The sequence below is a fragment of the Aptenodytes patagonicus genome, chromosome 10 (genome assembly GCF_965638725.1).
Source record: "Aptenodytes patagonicus chromosome 10, bAptPat1.pri.cur, whole genome shotgun sequence".
NCBI classification, from domain to species: Eukaryota; Metazoa; Chordata; class Aves; order Sphenisciformes; family Spheniscidae; genus Aptenodytes; species Aptenodytes patagonicus.
In genome coordinates, this window is record NC_134958.1 from 23,548,631 (window position 1) to 23,570,360 (window position 21,730).

Here is a 21,730-nt window from a genome sequence, read left to right on the forward strand (position 1 = left end):
GATGCCCAGGTACACCAACTCCAAGACTGGAGAAAATAAAACCCAAACCTTCCAATTTTTGAACCATTACTGAGCCAGCTAACAAGGTCTCTGACGCTCCACAGGTGCTGCTGTGACCAAGTGACATCCCCTAGAGATGCAGGGTTATGACAGAAAAACCCCAACATCTGTAACTTTTGGGATGCCAACAGCACACAGCCTGAAGACAGCACTGACTTCTCCCAGAATTATGGCTTCTCCACATGTGATGGGAAATAAGCATGGACAAGGAGATCATCCCTTAATGAACCTAAATACTCCTGCAGCAAGCACACGCAGGGAAGCACTACAGAACATAGGTAAGCACATGTTTTCATTTAAGACATGTTGCACTTATTTCAGGCAGATTTGCTAAATGCCCACGTAAAAGGCAGCCACTACACTTCCTCCCAGGCTGCAAAGAATTCAGAGTATCTTTCAACTCATTTCTTTACTTTGAGGGAGTTCCCAATTATTTTTGGCTAAGCTGACAGCAGATGTCAAGGGAGCAAGCAAGGGCCAACATAAAACCACCAAGTGTAAAGGGTAACTGACTTCTGAAACAGCACGTTATCACAGGGGACAGGTCTACTTTCACTGTATCTATACTCATCACCTACTTCTCTTGCGACACCAAGCACTAGCAGCAGCATGCTGCCATTCGATACCTGTCCCTGCTCTTCTGGTACCATCAAACTGATCAAAGAAGGGATCAGCTGCCCCAAGATGTGTTTACCACGACAGCCTCACTCAGGCTTTCTTTACTTCAGTAATGATGATAGCACTGATAGACAGTCATCTGTGTGTCCTTAGAACAAACACACAGTTTGGACAACAGCACGATGTTCCCCAAACACCTCCAGCCCAGCAGCCTTCCTCTCAAATGGGACCTGAAGGGCAAGATGCAAGAGAGGAGGTGGGCAAAGCCAAAACCCTCTCAAAAGTCCTGTCTTCACCAATAAGGGTTTCGCCTGAAATAACTACCGGGACTTGACACAGGTTCATGGGGACCCAGAGGGACTGAAATATCTCCCTTAAGTTTACAAACCATCAGGGTGCATGCTGCCATGAGAGCATCAAATGCCTCATTTTGCAGGTGCTTCCTAAAACCTCAAATCACAGTTCTTTGGAGATGACTGAAGAGCTCTAAAGACTTTGTATTTCCCTTATATGTGCTTTAAAAGGCAAATACCACCTGCAATGACCCCATGAGAGGGTGAATATTCAAGACTCTTGCATTCCTGTAATAGCTGTACACTGTAAAACTGCTCAACAGGTGCTACTCCAAACTCCCAGCTTTCTATAGGCTGAAAGGGGCTCAAAAAAATACAGCTTGTTCGGGGGGGGGGGGGGGCCAGAAATAAAAGCTGATTATTGCAGGAGGATTTAAAAGCTGAGATTTTAGGTTAGGTATTGAACATAACTTATCCTAGAATTTATAATTCACATTCACCAAAACAGCTTCAAAACAGATTTCAAACCAGATGGCTTACGGTCACCTTAGACACAGAGACACTACAGCCTTTTAAAGCAGAAATAATAAATATTAGTTTTCCTCTACGCTCCGACCTTGGGGTATGGCAAAGAAACAGAGAGGTTCCCTTCTGTTGTCTCTTGACTTAATCAACGCTAACAATTTAGAGACACCTCTGCTCACTTGCAACATAACTGGGCCACTACTATTTTTAATGTGCTATTCGAACTACAAAAATAAGACGTATTATTATGCTTTGTGCAGTTCTTTCAGTAGCCAGAAAGCTGCTTCCCAGGCAGCACATGTATCCCCAGCCAGAGGAAAGGCCTATCGGTTGTGAGCGCTGGCCATATTGTTCACACCCAGCACAGCAACTACATTGAAAAAGAGAACAAGAAACCTAATATATATATATATATCAAGAACATGAAACCTAAATTTGAAGTTTCCAAGAGGACCTTTCTGGAGATAAAATAAAAATTATTTCCTTACTACCCAATGTGAAAAGTCTGCAGTGCTTAAACAGTAGAAGTTTAGCGTAAGGTAGAGGGCTAGACAAATTTCTCAAGCTTGTCTTTCTTCTTCAAAGCACCTCTTTATACAAAGCAAGCAACAATTCTCCTTAGCAGCTATTCTCTAAAAAGGAAGTTGGTGCACAAGGCTTAAAAGGAGATGCACAAAGTCTTGTGGTTACTGGCTCAAGAGCAATAGTGATCTTAATACCAAGAATCTCAGCTGCCTGAAACTGGGCTTTGCTCTTCTCTGCCTGCTTCAGAGGAAGGAAAAGGCTTGCAGTCAGGCTACAGCAGCAAGGGTACTTTATTCAAGGCTACTCGTAAACCCCAAAGCTCATAATGGTTTCCATTCTTGCTGAAAAGCAAGCTCATAAAACACACCCAGAGCAAGAGTGGAAGCTTTACGTAAGGGTTGCTCTGCTCTTCAAAGGTCAGGCAGACATTACGGTGTTTTGGAGGGTCAGGACAGCTCCACCAGGAACGGTAAGCTCCAATAAAGGAAGAATTCCTCATGTATGTCAGCACCCTGCCTTTTGGCAAAGCCACGGATGGACTCTCATATTTGAGCTTTTCCACTAATCTCGTTTTCTTCCAGGATCTCCCATCATTCTGTCCTGCCCCTGGAAAGTCACAGCAAGTTGCTCGCCTGTACAAAACACAGCAGAAGCCTGGACCTCTGACTAGTGTATTGGAAAGTTTAGTATTTGTGAATAGCTACCAAAAAAAAAAAGCACCAATCTTACCACAAACCAGAAGACTAATTTAGAGGCACAGCAAGCACTTGTACCCTGATCTCCTCCAATTAAGAAGGTATTGCACAAACATGATAAAGATCCAAAGATATCCACATGGGCTGTATTCTATGAACAGCACAATTTTATTTTACTCCCAGTCCTACTTAGTTTTATTCTAGGCTTTCTAGCTTGACTATTTTGCATCATTATTTGCTACTTTTAAGCCATTTCCTGTCTTGTCATTCTACTTAAGTAAATCCCTTTGCCCGTCATGCTTTCCACATATTTTTTTCTTTCACATTTCATTTATTTGCATGTCTCAATTGGTATCTGACCTTTGTAAAAATCACTTGATCTACTGCTTGCTTTTTTCAGAAGAACTTTATATGCTGCTCCCCAGAACCAGCATCCTCAAAGGTTTTTGTAGAAGAGATAATAATTTCATTTGAAATACAATCCCATTTTGGGTAAACTAATACTGTTTGAGGTTTGTTTAAAAAAAAGTTTGTGAAACCACACAGTAAGAATTAAATAGAACGCATAAAGCACTACATAATTCTGTAGTCCCCCACCACATTACTTGGATCAGCTGCAGCAGACAAGGTTTGTTGCATTAAGAAACAATCTTTAAAAATCTTTTAATTCATGTACTACAGATTAGAAGATTCAATTTAAAAAGTGAAATCTCGGTTTCATTTCAAAGGCTTTTTTAAAATACTGTTGGAGAAGTCCTTACAGACTTCTGCTCAAAATGTTACGTTTCAGATAGCAAAGTTGGGGGAGTTACTGGTCAGGCACCACCTTGGCTGCCAGCTACTCACCGAGTTTGGGTAGTTCAGATAGCAGATCTGACAAGGCATATCCTGGGCTGATGACCTTGTGTTCATCTGGCGCGTTCGAGACTTTTTACTTGGATTAATTACATGACATTCTGCAAAGAGCTTCTCCAAGTTGCCATCAAAGTACCTGCATAACACACAAGAAAATGAAAATTTAACTACCGTCCCTGTAAGTCATTTTTCAAATTCTATTTAGGGGTTAAATGTACAAAGTTGGTTTTAATACTTCAAAAAAACCCTCACACACCCGCTACTTTTAACAAACTCTTCACTAATGTAACACAACACAGCCCTGACCACAGAGGTGGATATTAGACAACTACATCATTTCACAGATTTGGGCTTGAATTGAAAATTCAAGTACCTTCAATTCTTCAGCTGCATTTCAAGTAATTCATGATTCTCCACAGTGATTTCTTTGCATTAAAGCTCCAGGACAGGAAACTGAAGCAAGAACGTCTTACTTCACAGTCCAGGCATCAGGACACTTCCCTGAAGCACAGGTTTCATGCCCCCAGGTTCAATTCTCTTTTCAGCTTAAGCCTTCCATTTTTCCCTAATATTCTAATCACTAAAACATTAAAGAGGAGGCAGGAAGCAGCAGTCAGTCACAGTTCGTGATTCAGCAGGTCCCTAGTTCCTGTACTTCACATTTTCCTCTGTGTACTCAGTCTACATTAAGTGTGCCCCGAAGAGGTCCTGATTTCAATTTTGGCACTTCCTTCTCTGATCTAAGGAGAAATGCGTCAGCAGGCTCAGACACTTGGTTCAGCTGATGGAGCACTTAAGCATGGTCACCGATCTCCAATTAAGGCAACTGCAGGACTGCGTATCACACACTTCAGGCTTCTCCAGGGTTCGGGAACAACTGCTGCTGGATCAGGACTCTGATCTCCAGCTAGGCCAGTCTTCAATTTTATACTAAACACCTTGCCCATGTCCAAAGCCTGCACAGTCCATCTCTCGTACCAAAATCCTAGCCACTGGAGTATCTTTTGTCTCCAGTCAACCTGAGATATTTTAACAACCTCCTAAGAAAATACAATTCCAGGTTTACAATGCTTCCAAAGATTAGATATCTCACAGAAAGGAGGATGCAAAATTGGTTGGGGGGAGATGAAAGACCACTTTCTTTCTATTTCCTATTCCCTTAAGGAAAATACCACTTTGGTTTACAGCCTTACAGAAAGCTCTTCAACTTGGTGAGGAGGATCAGTTTTGAAAGAACCATGAGTAGGCAGGTCAGCCTCTTCCCAATATCAAGACACCACATATCTTTCTCCAGCCTGCAGCAGCTGCAAAGAACCAATCAAATCTGACAGTTAACCAGCTAACCTTGCCTGCATGTACATCCCCCACTCAATGCCAGTAAACAAGTATTTCCCCCCCACCCCAGCAGCAGCAGCAAGTTAAATCCAAATAAGGTGGCACCTACCTAGGAAAAACCCCCACATTTGACCATAGCGCAGTCATTTACCCTTAAGACCACCAAATTTACTCCCAGCAGACAACTGTCCCTGTAGCTAAGCACACAGGCAAGGCTTAAGTTAGAGTCTTTATATATTTAAAGCTTTATATATTTAAAGGCATATATTTAAGCTCATCACAAAACAGACAAAAAGAAATCTGCTGTCTGCCAACAAATAGAAGAGAACCAAGACTTTCAGTTGGGGAAAGAAGCTAGTAGATGTGTCTCAAAACTGTGGGACTAGGCCTGTTATACAATATCTAACCAAAACACCTCTGGCTAGATGTCTTATCCCACAGTATTCCCAAAAAGTTCCCAATCCTTAGCAGTACTCTTACAGCACTACCTACTGACAAGACTCGACTTACAGTTAAAAAGGGTTCATTTCAGTGCTGGTTCATATGTTTCTTGATGCAGTTCACATACTTTAGATCTTAATTTTCAAGACACTGAATTTTGAAGGTAGTGGTGAATTCTGGCATTGCAGCATACATGAGGCTTTGCTGCTGTTCTTCAATGTTAGCTCAGGGATTTACCTAAACCAAGTTATTTTGTTTGCCTTCAGGATTACTTATATCTAGAAAATTTTAGCAAGTGAATTCAGTGCAGTCCCATTATAGGCAGTATTTGTTTATTAAAGAGTCATGGATAAATATTAACTCCACAAAAGGTTTCCAGCCTTCAAATTGTTCTTACATGCAACACGATCAGCGTAGGACATCCTCTGTTTGAGGAGAGCAGACACACAGTTGGGTGTGATGTTTGCAAAGAAAATAGTTTTGAAGACAAATGCTATGATGCAACTTTAATACTGGCATTTGTGGTCAGCTAAATGCTTATGGAAATACCAGAGATATTTGTAATGGTGGGCTGTTTTAAAGGATACATATCCACATCAGGAACTTGACTTTACCACTTGCACCAGGCAGTTTTATTTTTACCAAATCTCTGCAGAAGCTACTCTTCTGAGCCATGACACCTACTGCCCTACACCAAGAAATATGGACAGAAAGTCGCCAACAACTGCTTTTCACCTGGAATTACCTATGCCCTCTAAATACCAATGGGCAATTAATTCAGAACAACCATTTCCTTCCCAGGCTTTCAGTAGTTTCCCAATAACAGATGGAAAATAAGTGATTTGACATTGTCTGTTTCTTGGGACTAAAGGCTAGTGATAAAGGTAACTCAAATAAGATGCACAGATTGGAGTCCTTGACCATTTTAAACATTTCCAAGGCACCAATATACTGCAAAGCATGCAGGAGCTTACATTTTGGTACAAGAGTCACAGCTCTCATTAAATGGTTTCCATCTCAGAAGTGCCTGGTCTCTCCTACACTTACACAGGAGAAGCAAATGAAGGCAGCTGAGAGACTCAGCCAGGGCCATGCAGAGGAGGAAGGAAACATAAATCTAAGAAAAAAAGCAAAGTTTTACCTTTTTAACTCTGCTGCACTCTTAATTCTTACAGTATTCACTCTGCTCTTTGTGATTGCCACTTGTAAACCTCACCAGTGTTGAGAAGAAACAGGGTATCGAGTATTCCTCTTTCCCCATGCTGTCTTCTCTTAATGAATTCGCTTTCTTTGCTGTGCCAGGAAGCACTGACCAAGTAATTTCCACAACTGTTTGCACATGCGTGTCTCAGACTCAAAATCATGCTGTCACTGGGCAGAAAGAGAATATGCACTATAGAAAATGCAAAAGAAAACCTGGATCTCCCTGAAAATACACAGTTGCAATGGGTACTGCAGAGTAAAGTCCAACACCTCTCTAACTGCTCCACCACTCCATATGCAAATACACCGAGGGCCCAGTCAAAAGACTGTTCCAGTTCCTTCAATGGTTAGGAACAACTCTTAATTCCTATTACCACGCCTTTTTCCCATGAATATCAAGGAGGCCAAAACAAATGCAATCCTGGTTAAGATTTCACTACAGTCTCATGCAATTTTACCTACATTTCTCATGCATCCCAAATGTCTACCTTTCTTGAGAACTCCTTTTCCATCTCTCTACTGATGAGACCTCTCATGACACTGTGTACCACTTTCATTGCTAGGGTCTTCCCAGCTGTTTTGTTTTTTTCTGTATGACATCTGGATCCTCCTCTGAACCAAACGCCTCCAAACATGTTTGTGCCAAGATATTCATTAACACTAACAAACATTCATCCCAAAATTAACTGATAAGGGACTTACTAACAGGTTCCATCTAGTCTGCTACTTCCCTTTTGAGCAAAGTAACTCCATACACACCATACTAAACAGCTGAACCCAATGTATGCTGCATATTTTATATCATATAGTTGCATGCCATCATCTCTGCTGTGAAACATGGGAGAAAAGCCATTTAATTCCCTCCTCACTTCCTTCACAGCTCCAGGGTTTTTGATTTTTCCTCAAGCCACCCCTCAACTTCTTGCTATTAAAGGGTTGCTTCTTGGTAGCTTGGTCCTTATTATTTTCATCTTAGGGAGGAGCACAGCACCTTTAACAGCCTTTTAAATCCTTTATCCTCTTCTCCCTTTGCAGTGCAGATATTCAGTAATTCTAGCACTTCTGATACTCAAGAAATGTTATGGTCTATTCAACACTAGACTCCTTGCTCAATATAGCTGACTTCAACAACTGGTTCTATTAGTTTTTCAAAATTCATCTCTTCATTACAGACCAAGTTGTTTTCTCTGCTACTTTAAAATGAACAGACACACCAGTGAATTGTTTTCATGTTCTTCCGTAATTTCTTCACTGCTTACCAACACCAAGTCCATAACAGTATCAGGTCTTTTTGGCAGAGGGATCAAGCTGTCAGCTTCTTTATTTCCTCAAAATTTCCTCCTGCTGTTGGTAACTGCCTAATCACAATCTTCTAGACATAATCAAATCCTATCCAAGGGAGTATCAAAGATAAAAAGCCTTTTCACTGAAAAAAAAAATGCTTCTAGTACACACTTTGCGATATTTACTTTAGTGAAGCATTTGTGAATGTCAGAGAATCAGTATACTCACAGTAAAAGACATCTTCATACCAAAAAGCCTGCCATACACAATTTTTCACCTGTTCAGCCTCTGCTGAACAGTGTTAAGCACTTACTTGCCCAAAGGAAAGGAGACAGCCAGGTACCTACAGAGAGGAGAGAGACCCTGAATGCCAAGGGAAGAGGCAATCTGGGCTAGCAGCCAAGCCACCAGGGCCATCCTGGCATCTGTCCTCTGCTCAGAGGGAAGGCAGACATGCGGCCACCAAGATAAGCACCTATGAGGGACTGCAATACCTCCATCTGTACCTCCAGGGATTAAAATGGACCTTTGGTTACATGCTGAATTACTTTTCTTTTTAAAAAAACAAAAAGAACAAGGGAAGGCACATAAAGCAGGAGAGCTGCATTTTAGTCTCTTCTTCATGAGTAGGTTCATCCCCAAAGTTCCCCTCAGAAGGGACGGATGCTATCAGCCATGGTAAAATTGGAAGGTAAATCAAGATGAACTTATAAGACAAAGCACTTCCTTCACTTATTTTTGAGGTTACCTGGTCAATCTGCACCTGCTAGTCTCCTGTCTCTATTAACCAAGCTTGTGAGACAAAGAGGAAAACATAACATTTAATATCTTTATTCTCCAAAACGCATGCAGCACATCAGAAGCTGAACTCAACTACTTCCTCCAGTACCCACTTCCATCCTACAAACAAATCCACCCCAAAACACCAAATTTTCTTTTGGACACAGTCAAATAATTAGTGCTTCACCACTGGATAGGGCAGTTTTTCAGATGTGGCTATTACTTCATTATAAGTGGAATAAATACCTGTAACATATCTGCCCTTTTAAAAATGCCACGCAATTACTCCATGACAAACCTGGCACAGACAACAATAACCTGATTAAAAATATGCATAACACCACAAAAAAAGCAATGAAGATGTTTTCATGTTTTAGAACATGGACATTTTCATCCCACAAGCTCAGACCTCATCACACTCAACACTTATCAAAAAAGAAGCCACTTGGTTTATCTGCTTTACTACAGGCAAAGTTTGATAAGGCTGCCTGTTAGGTCATGCTGACTCATGATGAACTAAGGTAAAACAGACACTGGTTAGGTACTGTAAATATACGCCATAAAGCAACTGAGTTCAAGCTCTGACTTGGTGTGAAATCAAGTACCAAAAATTGCACCCAAACATTACATCTTAACAAGCATTAAACCCACCCAGACTGCAGGCAACGACAAGAATTTCCTGGGAAGTCTTTCTAATGGTTATTAGGAGTAAGAGGCTAAATTTATACCAGTTCAGGTGTTTAAAGTAAGAGTCTCCAGGGGGAGGGGGGGAAATATATGTCTCCAACACTGCTGCAGAACATGGATTCACTTGGTGTGAAAGAACACTGTGTGTGAGCGCTTTTACTTGGCACCCGCGAGAAGTGCAATAGCAGCAGTTACCTGCTGGCTCCCCAGCACGAGCAGACGCTCCAGCCCCGGGGTCAGGCTCTGCCCACGCTGAGCCCACACGGCGCTGGGTGCACGCCGACAGGCAAGCCAGCACCCAAGTTCAGCTATTAGCAAGCTGGAGACTTCAGACGCAAGACTTTTTTTGGATCAGACGTTGAAGACAGTGAATGGATAGTGTTACTTTCAAGTAAAAAGTAAGTTTTGGGTTTTTTTCCCTTAAAAAAAAGTAGTGTTTAAATTTATTTTTTTTGCATGATTAGAGCATGCCTCTCCGCCTCACCATGAATGCTTCCCAGTGTTTTTCAGCTCATTTACACTAGCACAATGCTGCAGTAAGATTTGCTGGACACACACAAAGCCAAACAAGTCTCAAAAGCGATCTCTGTTTTGGAAGACTAACCAAGCCTAAGTTTGGGCTTAATCAGCTCGTCACATTCGTCTGAACGAGAATGACCTCCATTTTAGCAAAAAGATGTGATCTGTAGGTAGCTCATGGCATCATTTCCAGCTCCATCACTATTTCAAACTGACTGTTTTGCATTCTGGCTACTTACATGACCACCTGCCTCCCACCCTTGCCTTCACCTATTACCGCAGCAATCACAAAATCTTCTCGAACACTAAGAGCCAGTCTCAGCCTCTTCCCCAGCCTCCCGCTCCTGCTTTAACACAGCTGAGTGCCAGCGGAGCACTGCAAAGGGATTCATGGAAGCTATTTGGTGAAGAAGTGACAGAAAGCAGCACCAGCTACTTGAGAGAAAAATGTTTTAATGTTTTTCTAATACAACAGGACATCAGCACCAAAACTGTGACAAGTGTGCAATAGGTCTGCATAAGCAAGGGTCACATATTACATTACTCACAGGGGTAATCCTATAGAATTAAGTATTTTAATGAATATGTACCAAGAGTAAATGTTTACCTGTGGACTTTGTAAATATTTACGTGTACTTAAAGTGTTTTGGTTGGAAACTGTAAAAGCCTTAACAATAATACCTCACATAGAAATGGCTGACACCCCCCTTTGAAAAAACCCACAGCCCTTTTTTTTTTTTTAGATTGATGGCAGCCTTAACAAACAAGCTTTCAGTGAGAAGGGAAAAAGCCCAATTGAATAGCGGATGACTTTTCAGTACACTTATGTATCTCAAAGTGAGATGGAGATAGCCAAGGAGAGTGAACTTTAGCCTGACCAAAAGAACCAGCACAAGAAAAATCAAATACAAAGAAGTGAACAGACACACATTATAGAGAAGAACTAAATCAGAATGCTTAACAGTTGTAGTCAGAGTTAAATAGCCTCAATGTGACTATATTTGTAACGCAAAGCTTTCATACTTCCAAAATTAACTAAAAGAGGTCAATCTCAGGAAAGAAAGCAAAGACTAGAAAGCTTAAAAAATATAATCACTTCAGAAAAAAGAAATCTAGGCCAAATAAAACATAAGAGATACCTGAGCACCATCACTAACTGAAAATGTTACACAAAGGGGGCTAAAGGTGTCCTAAATCCATTATCCCAGAAGAGTGGAAATATTTGAACTCTGAAACTATCTACTAGCAGGCTGAAAATCTGTTGCTCTTCCACACTTGCACCCTGCATGAAAGAGCACCAAACTACACAGGCTCAGTCCACAGCACAGAGCACCTACAGGCTGTTAACTGGTATTTATCAATTCAACAGTACTACCAACAATTGTTTCTGCACATGGTTTTACAGACTACAAAGCATCCTATCTCCTCATAGCCTGATCGTCAGGCAAAGGAAATCAAGAGAAGGCCAAACAACCAACCCTACCAGGCACAAAGTCCTTCTGCCCGCACCCTCAACCCACCCCCTTGTGTCTCTTTACAGTTGTTAAGACCAGCAAAGACCATAACAACCAGTAAGTCCCCATACTGCCTTTATGCTGTGCCTGGTCCAGACTGATTCTCCCCCCAGCTTCTAGAAGTAAACTGAATTCTCCAGCTCCCTCACACTCTCTTCAACAGCAACACTGACATTGAAAAAAAAAGTGCATTACCACTGTAGCTGGATTTGACCTCCACTGTATAACAATAAACTATAAAAAGTACATTTACCAGCAACATTCCCCAAGAGCCAGGAATCAAAGATGAGAAGTAACCCTAAAATGCTCTGCTCTGAGGGGGAGGGAGAGGCAAAATTCAAGCCATTATTTACACACACACAAAAGAAAACCTAGAGCTGCAAAGACAAAGACAAGGCAGATGCACTTTACCAATACCTTTTATCAGTCAAGAACAATTTAGTCTTGGCAAGACTAAAAAATAAACATGTCATTCTAGCATGCATATTCCTGACATGTAGGAGCAACTAAATCCAAATCTGAAACAGTTGCAAGATAACAGGAACCTGTTCCTGCTTGCTTTTTTCCAGAGCCTGTGAAAATCCTGTGCCTCTGTGTTCAAACTGGAAGGCATTCCTTCCTCCAAGGGGCAACTAACTTCCAAAACTTCTCTGAAGTCTAATAGATATTAATAATATTAAAACAAGGAGTCACTCTTAGCTGGTAAAGGCTGTTAAAGAGGGAACATTTAGAGCTTACACAAGAGATCCTCCTGCCACATACTGTGCATTCATCCATTCTCACGTTAATCCAGTAATAAACATTTCTTGCAGGTCTGAAGTGAAATGTGGCTGCATGCTAAGATGGCTGCTTACCTCTCCATCAGCTTCTCTTTATCCCAGTTGAAATGGCTAAGCAGTATTCGAGTAATAGTCGCTGGATTCTAGAGAAAGAAAAGAAAAATAATAGAGTAACTGCTTGACCAAGTTGGTATACTGTTATGAGGACACCAAGCAGAGTTTTAAATAAGCAAATGGGGAAATCAGTGTCTGATAGCATAATCTGTGCAGGCAATACATGTTAACTAACATATACTGGAAAATAGTTTGACTTGGCAGACAGAAAATTAAAAAACCCTATAAAGCAAAACATCTACATAAAATGAGAATGCAGTTGAAGACTTAAGGAACAGGTTAGTTACTGCTACCACAACAGATGCCCAAGTGCCACCATCTCCACGTCCAGCGTGCTTACACAATGTAAACCCAGGATGTTCGTAACATGCAGGAAGGGCTAATTGCCATCCGTCCGTATCCATTTTTGCCACAAGCTCCACACTATTTGCAGAACAAGAATATTCCTTGTTTGTCACTGCCCCGACCACCAAAACACTTGGGCTGAAAACTCTCCCAGAAAGTTACCGGCTGCCAGTGTACAATGACAATGTCCTTTGAAATCTCCAGGTGTTCCCAAAGCACCCCAAGATTCAGAAAATACTATGCAATTATACAACTAGAGAAAGAAATACAGCCTAGGAAGGTCAGAAATAGGACCGGAAATAAAAGCTGGTTTTCACCTGTACACAAGTTTTTCTTCCAACTAAATCTGTACCATCAGCCAAGGGTTTGGTTATATGAGCCGAGAAACATAACAAACCATATGGCTTCTGTTACACCCCAGAACCGTGTTTTAGCTCCCTAAATCCAAACTCTCTGGGCTCAGTTTTAGGACCATTTACATGCAACAGAAGCAACAGTGAGTGTCCTGAGCATGGCTATGTGTACTTTGCCATTTGACACCAAAATGGAAGTTTGCCGTAGGGCAAATTCTCAATGGACACTCTGAAGCTGTTGAAAAGTAGGACATAAACTAGCAATGGGATTTTCTGAGCCCATGGGCTACAGCTACAACTTGAAGCTGTCAAAAGCCAATGCTGCCACCCAAAGCAGTGATCCCATCCTTACCCTCGGCCACACACTTGCATGTCCTGCGCTCACCAATCCATACTAGTACAGCCATCTTACATTGCAACGCTGCAAATTACTGGCTCAGAAGTGGATCCTTTTTCCTCTTTTCTTTAAGTTGTTTTTTCACTGAATCAGTCCCCCAATCTGTTTGATTGCCTGACCACATGAACAGCCGCATTAGCACAAGGGAGAGGGCAGGAGGGGACAAGGACAGCATCTTTCAGCAGGAACACCAACAAAACGTTCACTGAAATAAAGCCCTAGGGTCAAAATGTAAGCACAAAGAACCAGTCTTGTGGTTTATACCATAAAAAGTGACACTCCTCTCCCTCTGCAGTGTGTTTTTACTCTTATTAATGCCAGCACAGCTTGTTTAAGGCCAAACTAAGAAATTTTTCCAGCTTAAAAAGCCCACGTGAACAAAAGCAGCTTTAGAAAGGTTAGACCAGATCCCTGATCCAGTCCATGTGGAGCCCCATAAACAGCTGGGATGGCAAATCTGCTACACAGTACAGGGCAGAAAAACCAGAAACCGGTATTGCCAAACACTCTGTATTGTGAAAGTGCTGCCCCAGTCCATCTTTGAACAAGTCTCCCAGGCGATACAGATCCAAGCTCCTAACTGTAATCACACAAAGAGGTGCTTGGCTGACAACCACATGCAACTGGCCATCACAAAACAGCGAGGCAGCACCCTGACCTTCAGCACGCTAGCAGGAGTCAGGATAACAGCGCTTCAGCCGCCTGCTAAGGAGGCAATCCCACTTTCAGGCAGATTTACCCATTTCCTTGCATCAAAAGCAGTGATGGTGCAGTTCTGGGACAAGCTGGACTAGCTCGCTGCTCTAATGGAGTTATTCTCCCCTCTCTTTGTACCTCTCAGCCAAAGCAGCAAGCTGATACACTTCGCTGTGCACACGCAATGCGGATATATATATATATATATGAGTATATACGTGTATATATATATATATACGGAGTATATAGCCTGAGGCAAGGATGAGAGGCTCTTCGGGCACAGGATGGTCTTTGCACAGTTTGTATCTCCTAGGGAGCTGCATCCTCACCTTTTGCCCTAGCAGTGGGGCCAACAAGTGCTCTGCCCAGCCCAACTGCTCAAGCTGCTGCAGCCATGCGGGAATCATGCTAAACACCAGCATGGAACCCCATTTAAAGGGGGGAAAAAAAAAAACCAACAAACTGAGAAAAAGCTTTCCGATAGCATCAATCCCTGATCCAGCCCAGCACGCAGCAGCCCTGTGCCACCACTGCAGACAGGGGAGCAAGCAGCTCAACTGTTTCAAGTCAGTCCTGCCACCAAAAAGCTGTATGGGAACGTAAGGGTCTCTTTCACCAAAAGGCTACTCCAACGTCAGGGAAGACGACTGCAGCCTCTTTCAGGGCTTTAGGTTTTGATCTTTCTAGGTTACTTTGTATTTGGGTCTCCACAACATCTTTTTCTGTAATACCATCTGTATTACTTAGCAGTACCTAAAGGAGTTCTTAATAGCTCACTTAAACACGCACAGTTCCTAGAGCAAATTAATCAAAGAAGAAAATATACTTTAGTAAACAAACTGATCTTATCTCTAGATTATCTTGGTTATGATACCAGCTCCTATAGTCAGTACAACTTTTATTTTTAAAAAAAAACTTCCACGGTCTAGGACAAGTCTTGTCTCAAACCGGGAAATCTCCTGCTAAACATACCAGGCAAATAGCACATATAGGTTTCTCCATGTAATCCTTCCAGCACTCTCACATCTATAAAGCACATTACTTGAGCCCCTCGCCCCTGCCATGCTCTAGAGATACAAACAAATTTCAGACAGTAAAGCATGCAGGTCTTCTCAAACACAAGGATTCTTCACTCAGTCCAGAGATCTGCCAGATGTACAAAGAAACAGTATTTTCTTAATTTCTCAAGCAACAGCGTTAACAGAGCTTTAAATTACCCTGAAGTCTTGTCCTACCTTCTGCTACAGCAGCCCACTTGGCCACTGTATTAAGACTTCTGGGAATACCTATTAATCACTTAATAGGCTAAGAGGCAACTAAGGTAGTGGTCTCTGGCTGACAAGACAACAGACAGGTTCTCACTGCACTGAAGGATAAGTTATGCCGTATTAATAAGGAACTAAAGTGGTCTGCAGTGATTATCAAGTGCAACAAGGCAAATCCAGCAAATACCACTCACCAAAGGACACGTGGTTGTGAAGAACAAGAGCGTCTCATTTTGTTTGTGGCTTCTCCATGTTCCCAACGAAGTGGCACTGCAGCTTTCCAAAACAAGTTTCCCTGGATCAGACCCCCCCCCCCGAGTATCCCAGCATCACAAGAAGAAAGCTGTTTTCCCACTGTGACAGCAGTGTACGAAACAGCACGTTATTTAGGATTATACTCCAGAGACCAGCACTGCTGGCTCGGTGTATTGTAACACAAACATGGTGTGAGGGGTAGCTTTTACTGGCTTGCTGGGCTTTAGCTTCCTCTAGCTACAGCAGTATTTGTTCAACATGTTAATTTAAAAAAGGAAACACCAGCAGCATGACAAGCTCCTACCAGAAATAGCTGGGCTGCCTCTCCACTTGCCACATCCAAGATCTAGTATTTAAAACTTAACTAGTTGTTTCACCAATACAGAAGGCAAGGATTAATACAACTGTGCCCTTGCTCGTACACAGTGTGGACAGCAATACAACCTGAGCCTGCATTACGCAGGCAGGACTGAAGATGTGGAGGGAGGCAGCACTAGAAGGCTTGCTTTGCATAATGTAAACCACAGTTAAATACAAATGCAAAAACCTCTGGCATTAAGGATTGTTCTAATTTAAGGCAAGGCACACCACCAAGGTGCTGGTTAACAGCTGCTCCGTATTAATTGCTTGCATGCACACACTTACCTCGCAATTATTTGGGAGAAGCTTTGGAGGAGTAAATCACAGCACCTATCACAGTGAGAGGTTAACTGCTACAGAGCAGCTATGTCCTGCAACTCGGTCATATGGGGTTAAAACAACACCAAAATAATTTGATGTTTCAACCCCTGTTTTGACACTAGTTCTGCTACAGCCCTATATTAGCCCTGGGGGATATGGACACTCGCTCTGCCCAGTGCTGCAAAAGTTAACAGAAACATTTAAACAACACCAGATTACACAGCACTGGTATATTATAGTTTATGTTCTGAAACTGGATGGGCTTCTCATTTGGCACACAGGATTGTCTACGACTCTTACATCACGAAGATTAGTTATGAACAGGCTACAATGCTGCTCAGACAGGATTACTACTTAGGCTTGAAGCTGCAGCAGGGAGAAGCATGCTTTTACAAAGGGTATTTTCTGTTTGCAAAGAAAAATTTTACTAAGTAAAGCAGCCAGAAACAGACAGTGAGCAAGGGAAAAGCAAACATGCCTAAATGCTCCATTTTTCTCCAAATGTGGTTTGATGAAAGCTGAAACAGCAGATCTAATTTATAACAGCCACCTATTACATTCTACATGTTGAAGCTGAGGAAGATTGCCTAGAGCTCAGGGCAGCGAGCCTGTTGATATCCCGATAGGAACAAAACCCGAGGAAAGCAGCCATTTTGTTGAAATTCTCAGGGCGCTTTAGAAGACTCGCTGCCACAACTAGCTCGCTAACAAAACATTCATAATAAAGCTCTGCCCAGAGAAAAAACACAGTCTGTCCTTCAGCAGTGATTTTTTTTTTCTTTTAGGCTAACAAAGCAGCCAAGTCCCAAACGTGCTTCAAACAGATCCCACTTCACCACTGATTTTCACTGAAGGTATTTACATTTACCATTGTTATCTGTGTTGCCATGCTCAGGCACACCAATGCAAGCAGGACATACAGGGATGGGAAACCCTGCAAAGATCTGGACTTCTCCAAAGAAGCATTATGAAATAAAACACCTTAATTTAATAGAATTTAGTCAAACTAGAAGCTTGGTCACTAATACCCAAGTTGAATTCTTTTTGCTGTCAAAATAAGAAAGTATGAATTGGAAGGAGGAACCTGGACACACTTAAATGCATAAGTGAATTATAAATTAAAGATTATTAGGACATTAGCTTAAATCAGAATTTCCAAGCAGCATAATTTGCTGAATGACAGTTTGCAGTACTTGATCCATTCATGTTTTCATCCATCAAGACAAGCTGCGCAGTTAATTCTTGCAGTTATTACTGAGAAAAGCATATTTTAGAGTTCAGCTTCTCATCACATGCTGGGAGTAAGCTCCTGTTTCAGCATTCACTGCAGATAAAAACCATTTAAGAACAACTTAAGCTCAGTTCTCCAGCAAAATCCTTTCCCACCTCCTTGAGACATGGTATTCAATTCTTCATTTTGTTTCTTTCCATTTCATGGCTGGTTTTGTTTTCTAAACATGGCAGCTTTTGCATTTCAACCCTTTTCATCCCAACTGCAGCATCTATATCCCAATAGCAGAGACTTTTTCAGACTCAGTACAGCAGTATGAGTTTGATACCACTTCCAGTTAGGTTTTCTACACACTGCTTTTGCACTCATGAATCAAAGTAGACACTCCAGAAACATTGGCTTTGCCCAAGCCTCAGACATCTGTAAACGGTTCAAACCTCAGCAACATCCACAGCTATATTCCACAGGTGCATAAGTGACACAAGACTGTATTTAAATTCCCCAGCAGAAGGAAACCAACTGGTTTCACATCGGTTGACAGCAAAGAATAAAGAGCTTTGCTTGGTGGTGACATATCGCACACACTGGTGGAAGAGCAAAGGGCCATCAAAAGAACAGCTCGGAAGCTAACGCCTGTCTGAAACCAAGCAGCACAAACATTTGCTCCAGTAAAGTGACATCTAGGGACAGCATGTCACACCACCACTGTAAATGTTTAATCAGTCAAAAACCCAGCCTTTGCCAATAGTAGAGCACCAAGTGGAAATTCCAGCTGCCCTCCGAGCACGTGCAGGATCAAACAGCATCTCCAATGCTTGTCACCATGCACACCATGCCATGGAAGGAAGCATTAATAAAATAACCAACATGTCACAATTTATTTTAGCAGGTAAGAGTAAAAGCAACCTCACCATGAGAAGGTTTAAAAGATTTCTTGATAAATTAAAAGAGGCTTTTTGCTTGCCTCAGCTGTAGCTCTCATTGATGGTCTGGAGACCAGCATCATCAGATGCGCTGCATGTTTTTCCCCACTGCTCTCCAGATGACCCTAGGTCATGGAGGTGGTGCACAGGCAGGCATGCCCTAAACCTCAAGATCAATACAAACAGGCAATACTCAACTGCATTAAGTGCCACCACCGAGCAGGAATGGAAACCCCTCATAAGTCTTAAATTACTTCAAAACCCAAGAGGTTTGCACACTGACACTCCTTTCTGAAGGACAACAGCTCCTTCTTCCCCCACGGCACAGAACAAGGGCAACCAACACAACAGACCAGGCACCATACAACTGCTTCCTTCGTCAGGTAATAACAAAGCAGACACCAGCTCGAAATCCTGCAGTAACTACGTCATCTACTCTGAACACCACTGCTCTTCACTTGCATCTCTCCCAGCCCCATATAGGTAACCTTAGACATAAACATACAGAGTAGAAAGTGTTTTAAATAAGCTTTTAGGCTGAATCACATTACAGTAAGACTGTCATTGTAAGGTTTGCATTATTTTGCAAGTGCACTGAGCGACCTTCGTTTGTGAAGATCCATTCACATCTATTCTTTCAGGAGACAATTACAGGAAACCTTACAAGCACAAAAAACTCATTTCTAGCAGCTTAATAAAATTCCCAGGAAGCAAATGTAGAAGATGAGATCTCAAGTGCTGAGTACTTCCAGAATGTCATCTCCTAAAGACGGTATCCAAACTTGCTGGTTTTTAAACAACACTAACTGAGCACTCCGAGAAGCTGCTGGAAAACCTTCATGTAATCTAATATTCCCTGGCTCGATTACAGACAGAACATAAGAGGGCTGTTGCAAGAAGATGAGCACAGCAGCTAAACAGATCAGTCTGCCACCACCCATCCATACTCTCCTCTGCCATCCCCTGAGGCTTGGGAGAGAATCACACCATGGTACATTTCTGCCATTACCCACCTCATGGCTTATGGAGCCAGTACAAAACACACAGGTGGATTTGAGATACTTCTCATCTTCCAAACGCCTGTTATAAATAACAACAAAATCAGTGCTATTCAATCTCTATGCACCCACTGAGGATACGGTCTTCGCATCCTGCAGCCCCCCTGAAGCCACACTAAGTGACTTTTTCAAATTACCCATCTCTGAATCACCCCAAAATTTACCTGTTTCCTGCTACTGGCATTTCCAAGCAACTCCGCATGAAGCCAGGCTACTTCCCTGTGACACTGCCAGTCACTGCTGTCAACTGGCATTTACCACTTCACTGTAACTTCCCCTTAACACATACAGCTTCAGCTTTGATGTTGATCAACTCCTCAACTTCCTACATCTTTCTTCATCTCACTAACTTCCCTTCACACATCATCTCTTAATTTTGAAAATCAAGTTTTACAGAATTACTGAATTAGTACCATTACATGATGGCACCAAATGGCAGCTTGATATGATGATCTCGGTTTGTAGTAACCTATCTGCACTTTACTGATTGTTTCTAGCTCTGATGAACATACACTCTTTTGGTAGAGGAAGATAATAAAAAGCAACTTCGGAGAAAACTCTATTTCTTCAGTTAATTGGTTCAAGAGACAGAAATGAAGCAGTCAGCTGCTTTACATTTTCTCTGAGCCTTTTGGAAAGTTTTCAGGTTAATGATTAGGAGCCACAACAAAGATCCATTGTCTAACAAGGCTTTTAAAATCAGAAAAAAATACTAAAGCAACAACTCTGGGATGAATTAGCAAATTTGGAAATGCAAAATTCTAAATAAAAGAAGATGGGATGGACTTGCCATGCTGCCCAAGTGTGCTGGGCAGCACTGGCTCTCAGATGACTGCAGATGCTCCACCAGCAACTCAACACAAACTAAATACTGCATATGGGCTACGACCAGGGAAGGTTTTTCCAATGTTTCAGCTACACTTGCTTCCATAACAGGAGATCTATGGTTCGACAACAGGATACAGAGATATGTTAATCCTTATTTTATATATTTAATTTGAAGAACATTTGGCTTCTACTTCCTTTTGCTACAGTTCTGGAGTATAAAGTCAACCCTTTAAAGAGCAAAGAACCGCAAGTACAGAGGCCCTGTGAATTTGACCAAGTTATGCCACTGTACGCTCCTTGAGGACTATGGAACAAGAGGTCTCCAAGTGTACGTGCTTTCACAAACCATTTCTCACTTTTAATTCTTTTAGAATAAGGAGTGCTACTGTTTTACCGCCCACAAAGGCAGTATCACCCTAAGTATTTCCCTCCTCCTGGTGTCTCCCACCACAAGAAATCCCAACGTATGAGCAAAAGCTCAGCAAATGTGTAAGCAACAGGAACCACAGCTGTAGTTTCCAGAGTTGCCGCTGAGCGACTATAGCTGACGTACTGAGAGAGAACTGGAGTGGGAGCACATGGGTGCCAGAGTACGTTTCAGAATGGGTTTATTCAACCCATTGCCTCCCACTCATGAATTTGCAAAGACTTGCCTTAAAAGAGTAGGAGAAGGTGATGGCATCATTTCCATATAATTCTTCCCGTTTACTATTTCAGTAGCTCCTTAATATGTCCCATTGCAGAGGAAGAAAACAGCACACAGCACTGCAGCTAGGCTGTGGACAAGGTGATATCAAAAGCCCCAAAAGAGTTTTGGCTACCCTGAATGTAAAGGACCTGCAGGTTCATCCAGGTAGAGTCCGGGTCCCTGGTAATCACCAATTTCCCCCCTCATGCCAAACCTTCAGTCAACATCCAGTGCCTCACAGTATTGCTCCTGTTAGGATGAGAAATCAATGAAAAACAGATGGCTATTTAGAAAAAGCAGTAACAGACCTCTGTTTCCCAATCACAAACAACATGTAGTCACTTTCCCTGCTCATCCATAGAGTACTACTCACACAAGTAGTGCCCAAAAAGCATTTTTCAGCCCCCTTCCCTCTTTACTTATACACCACTGCTCTTCCAGACCCCCCAGGCTCCATTTTTCCCCTTCTATTGTACCTGAACCTGCAGTATGAAAATTCTCACCCCATTACACTTCATTTTGACCTGCTAGATAGTTACTGCACTGTCCATATACATGTACCACAAACAGATCCAACTCCATCAAATACAGAAGAAAACTGTTGGGTTCTCCTAGACCACAGGCATCCCCAATGGCAGAAAGCAGCATCACTTGATACTTTCAGTCCCACACGATCTCTCAGACCAACAGTCTCTAGAAGACTAGAAAAGATACATGGGTATGATTTCAATTCTAGTCTCAAACCAATATGACAACTCATTAGTGCGGGGCTTGAAGAAAATA

At 42.1% G+C, this 21,730-nt stretch overlaps 1 protein-coding gene across 1 annotated transcript in view; it reads right to left on the reverse strand.

Moving 5' to 3' along the window:
• The window catches only part of ARIH1 (ariadne RBR E3 ubiquitin protein ligase 1), a 62,272-nt gene that overhangs the window by 24,711 nt on the left and 15,831 nt on the right, over positions 1 to 21,730 (reverse strand). Inside the window, exons 2-3 of the mRNA XM_076348567.1 lie at positions 12,189 to 12,256; positions 3,563 to 3,707 (exon numbers count right to left, since the gene is read on the reverse strand). Of these exons, the coding sequence (XP_076204682.1) occupies positions 3,563 to 3,707; positions 12,189 to 12,256 (213 nt within the window). The remainder of the gene's footprint in view (positions 1 to 3,562; positions 3,708 to 12,188; positions 12,257 to 21,730) is intronic.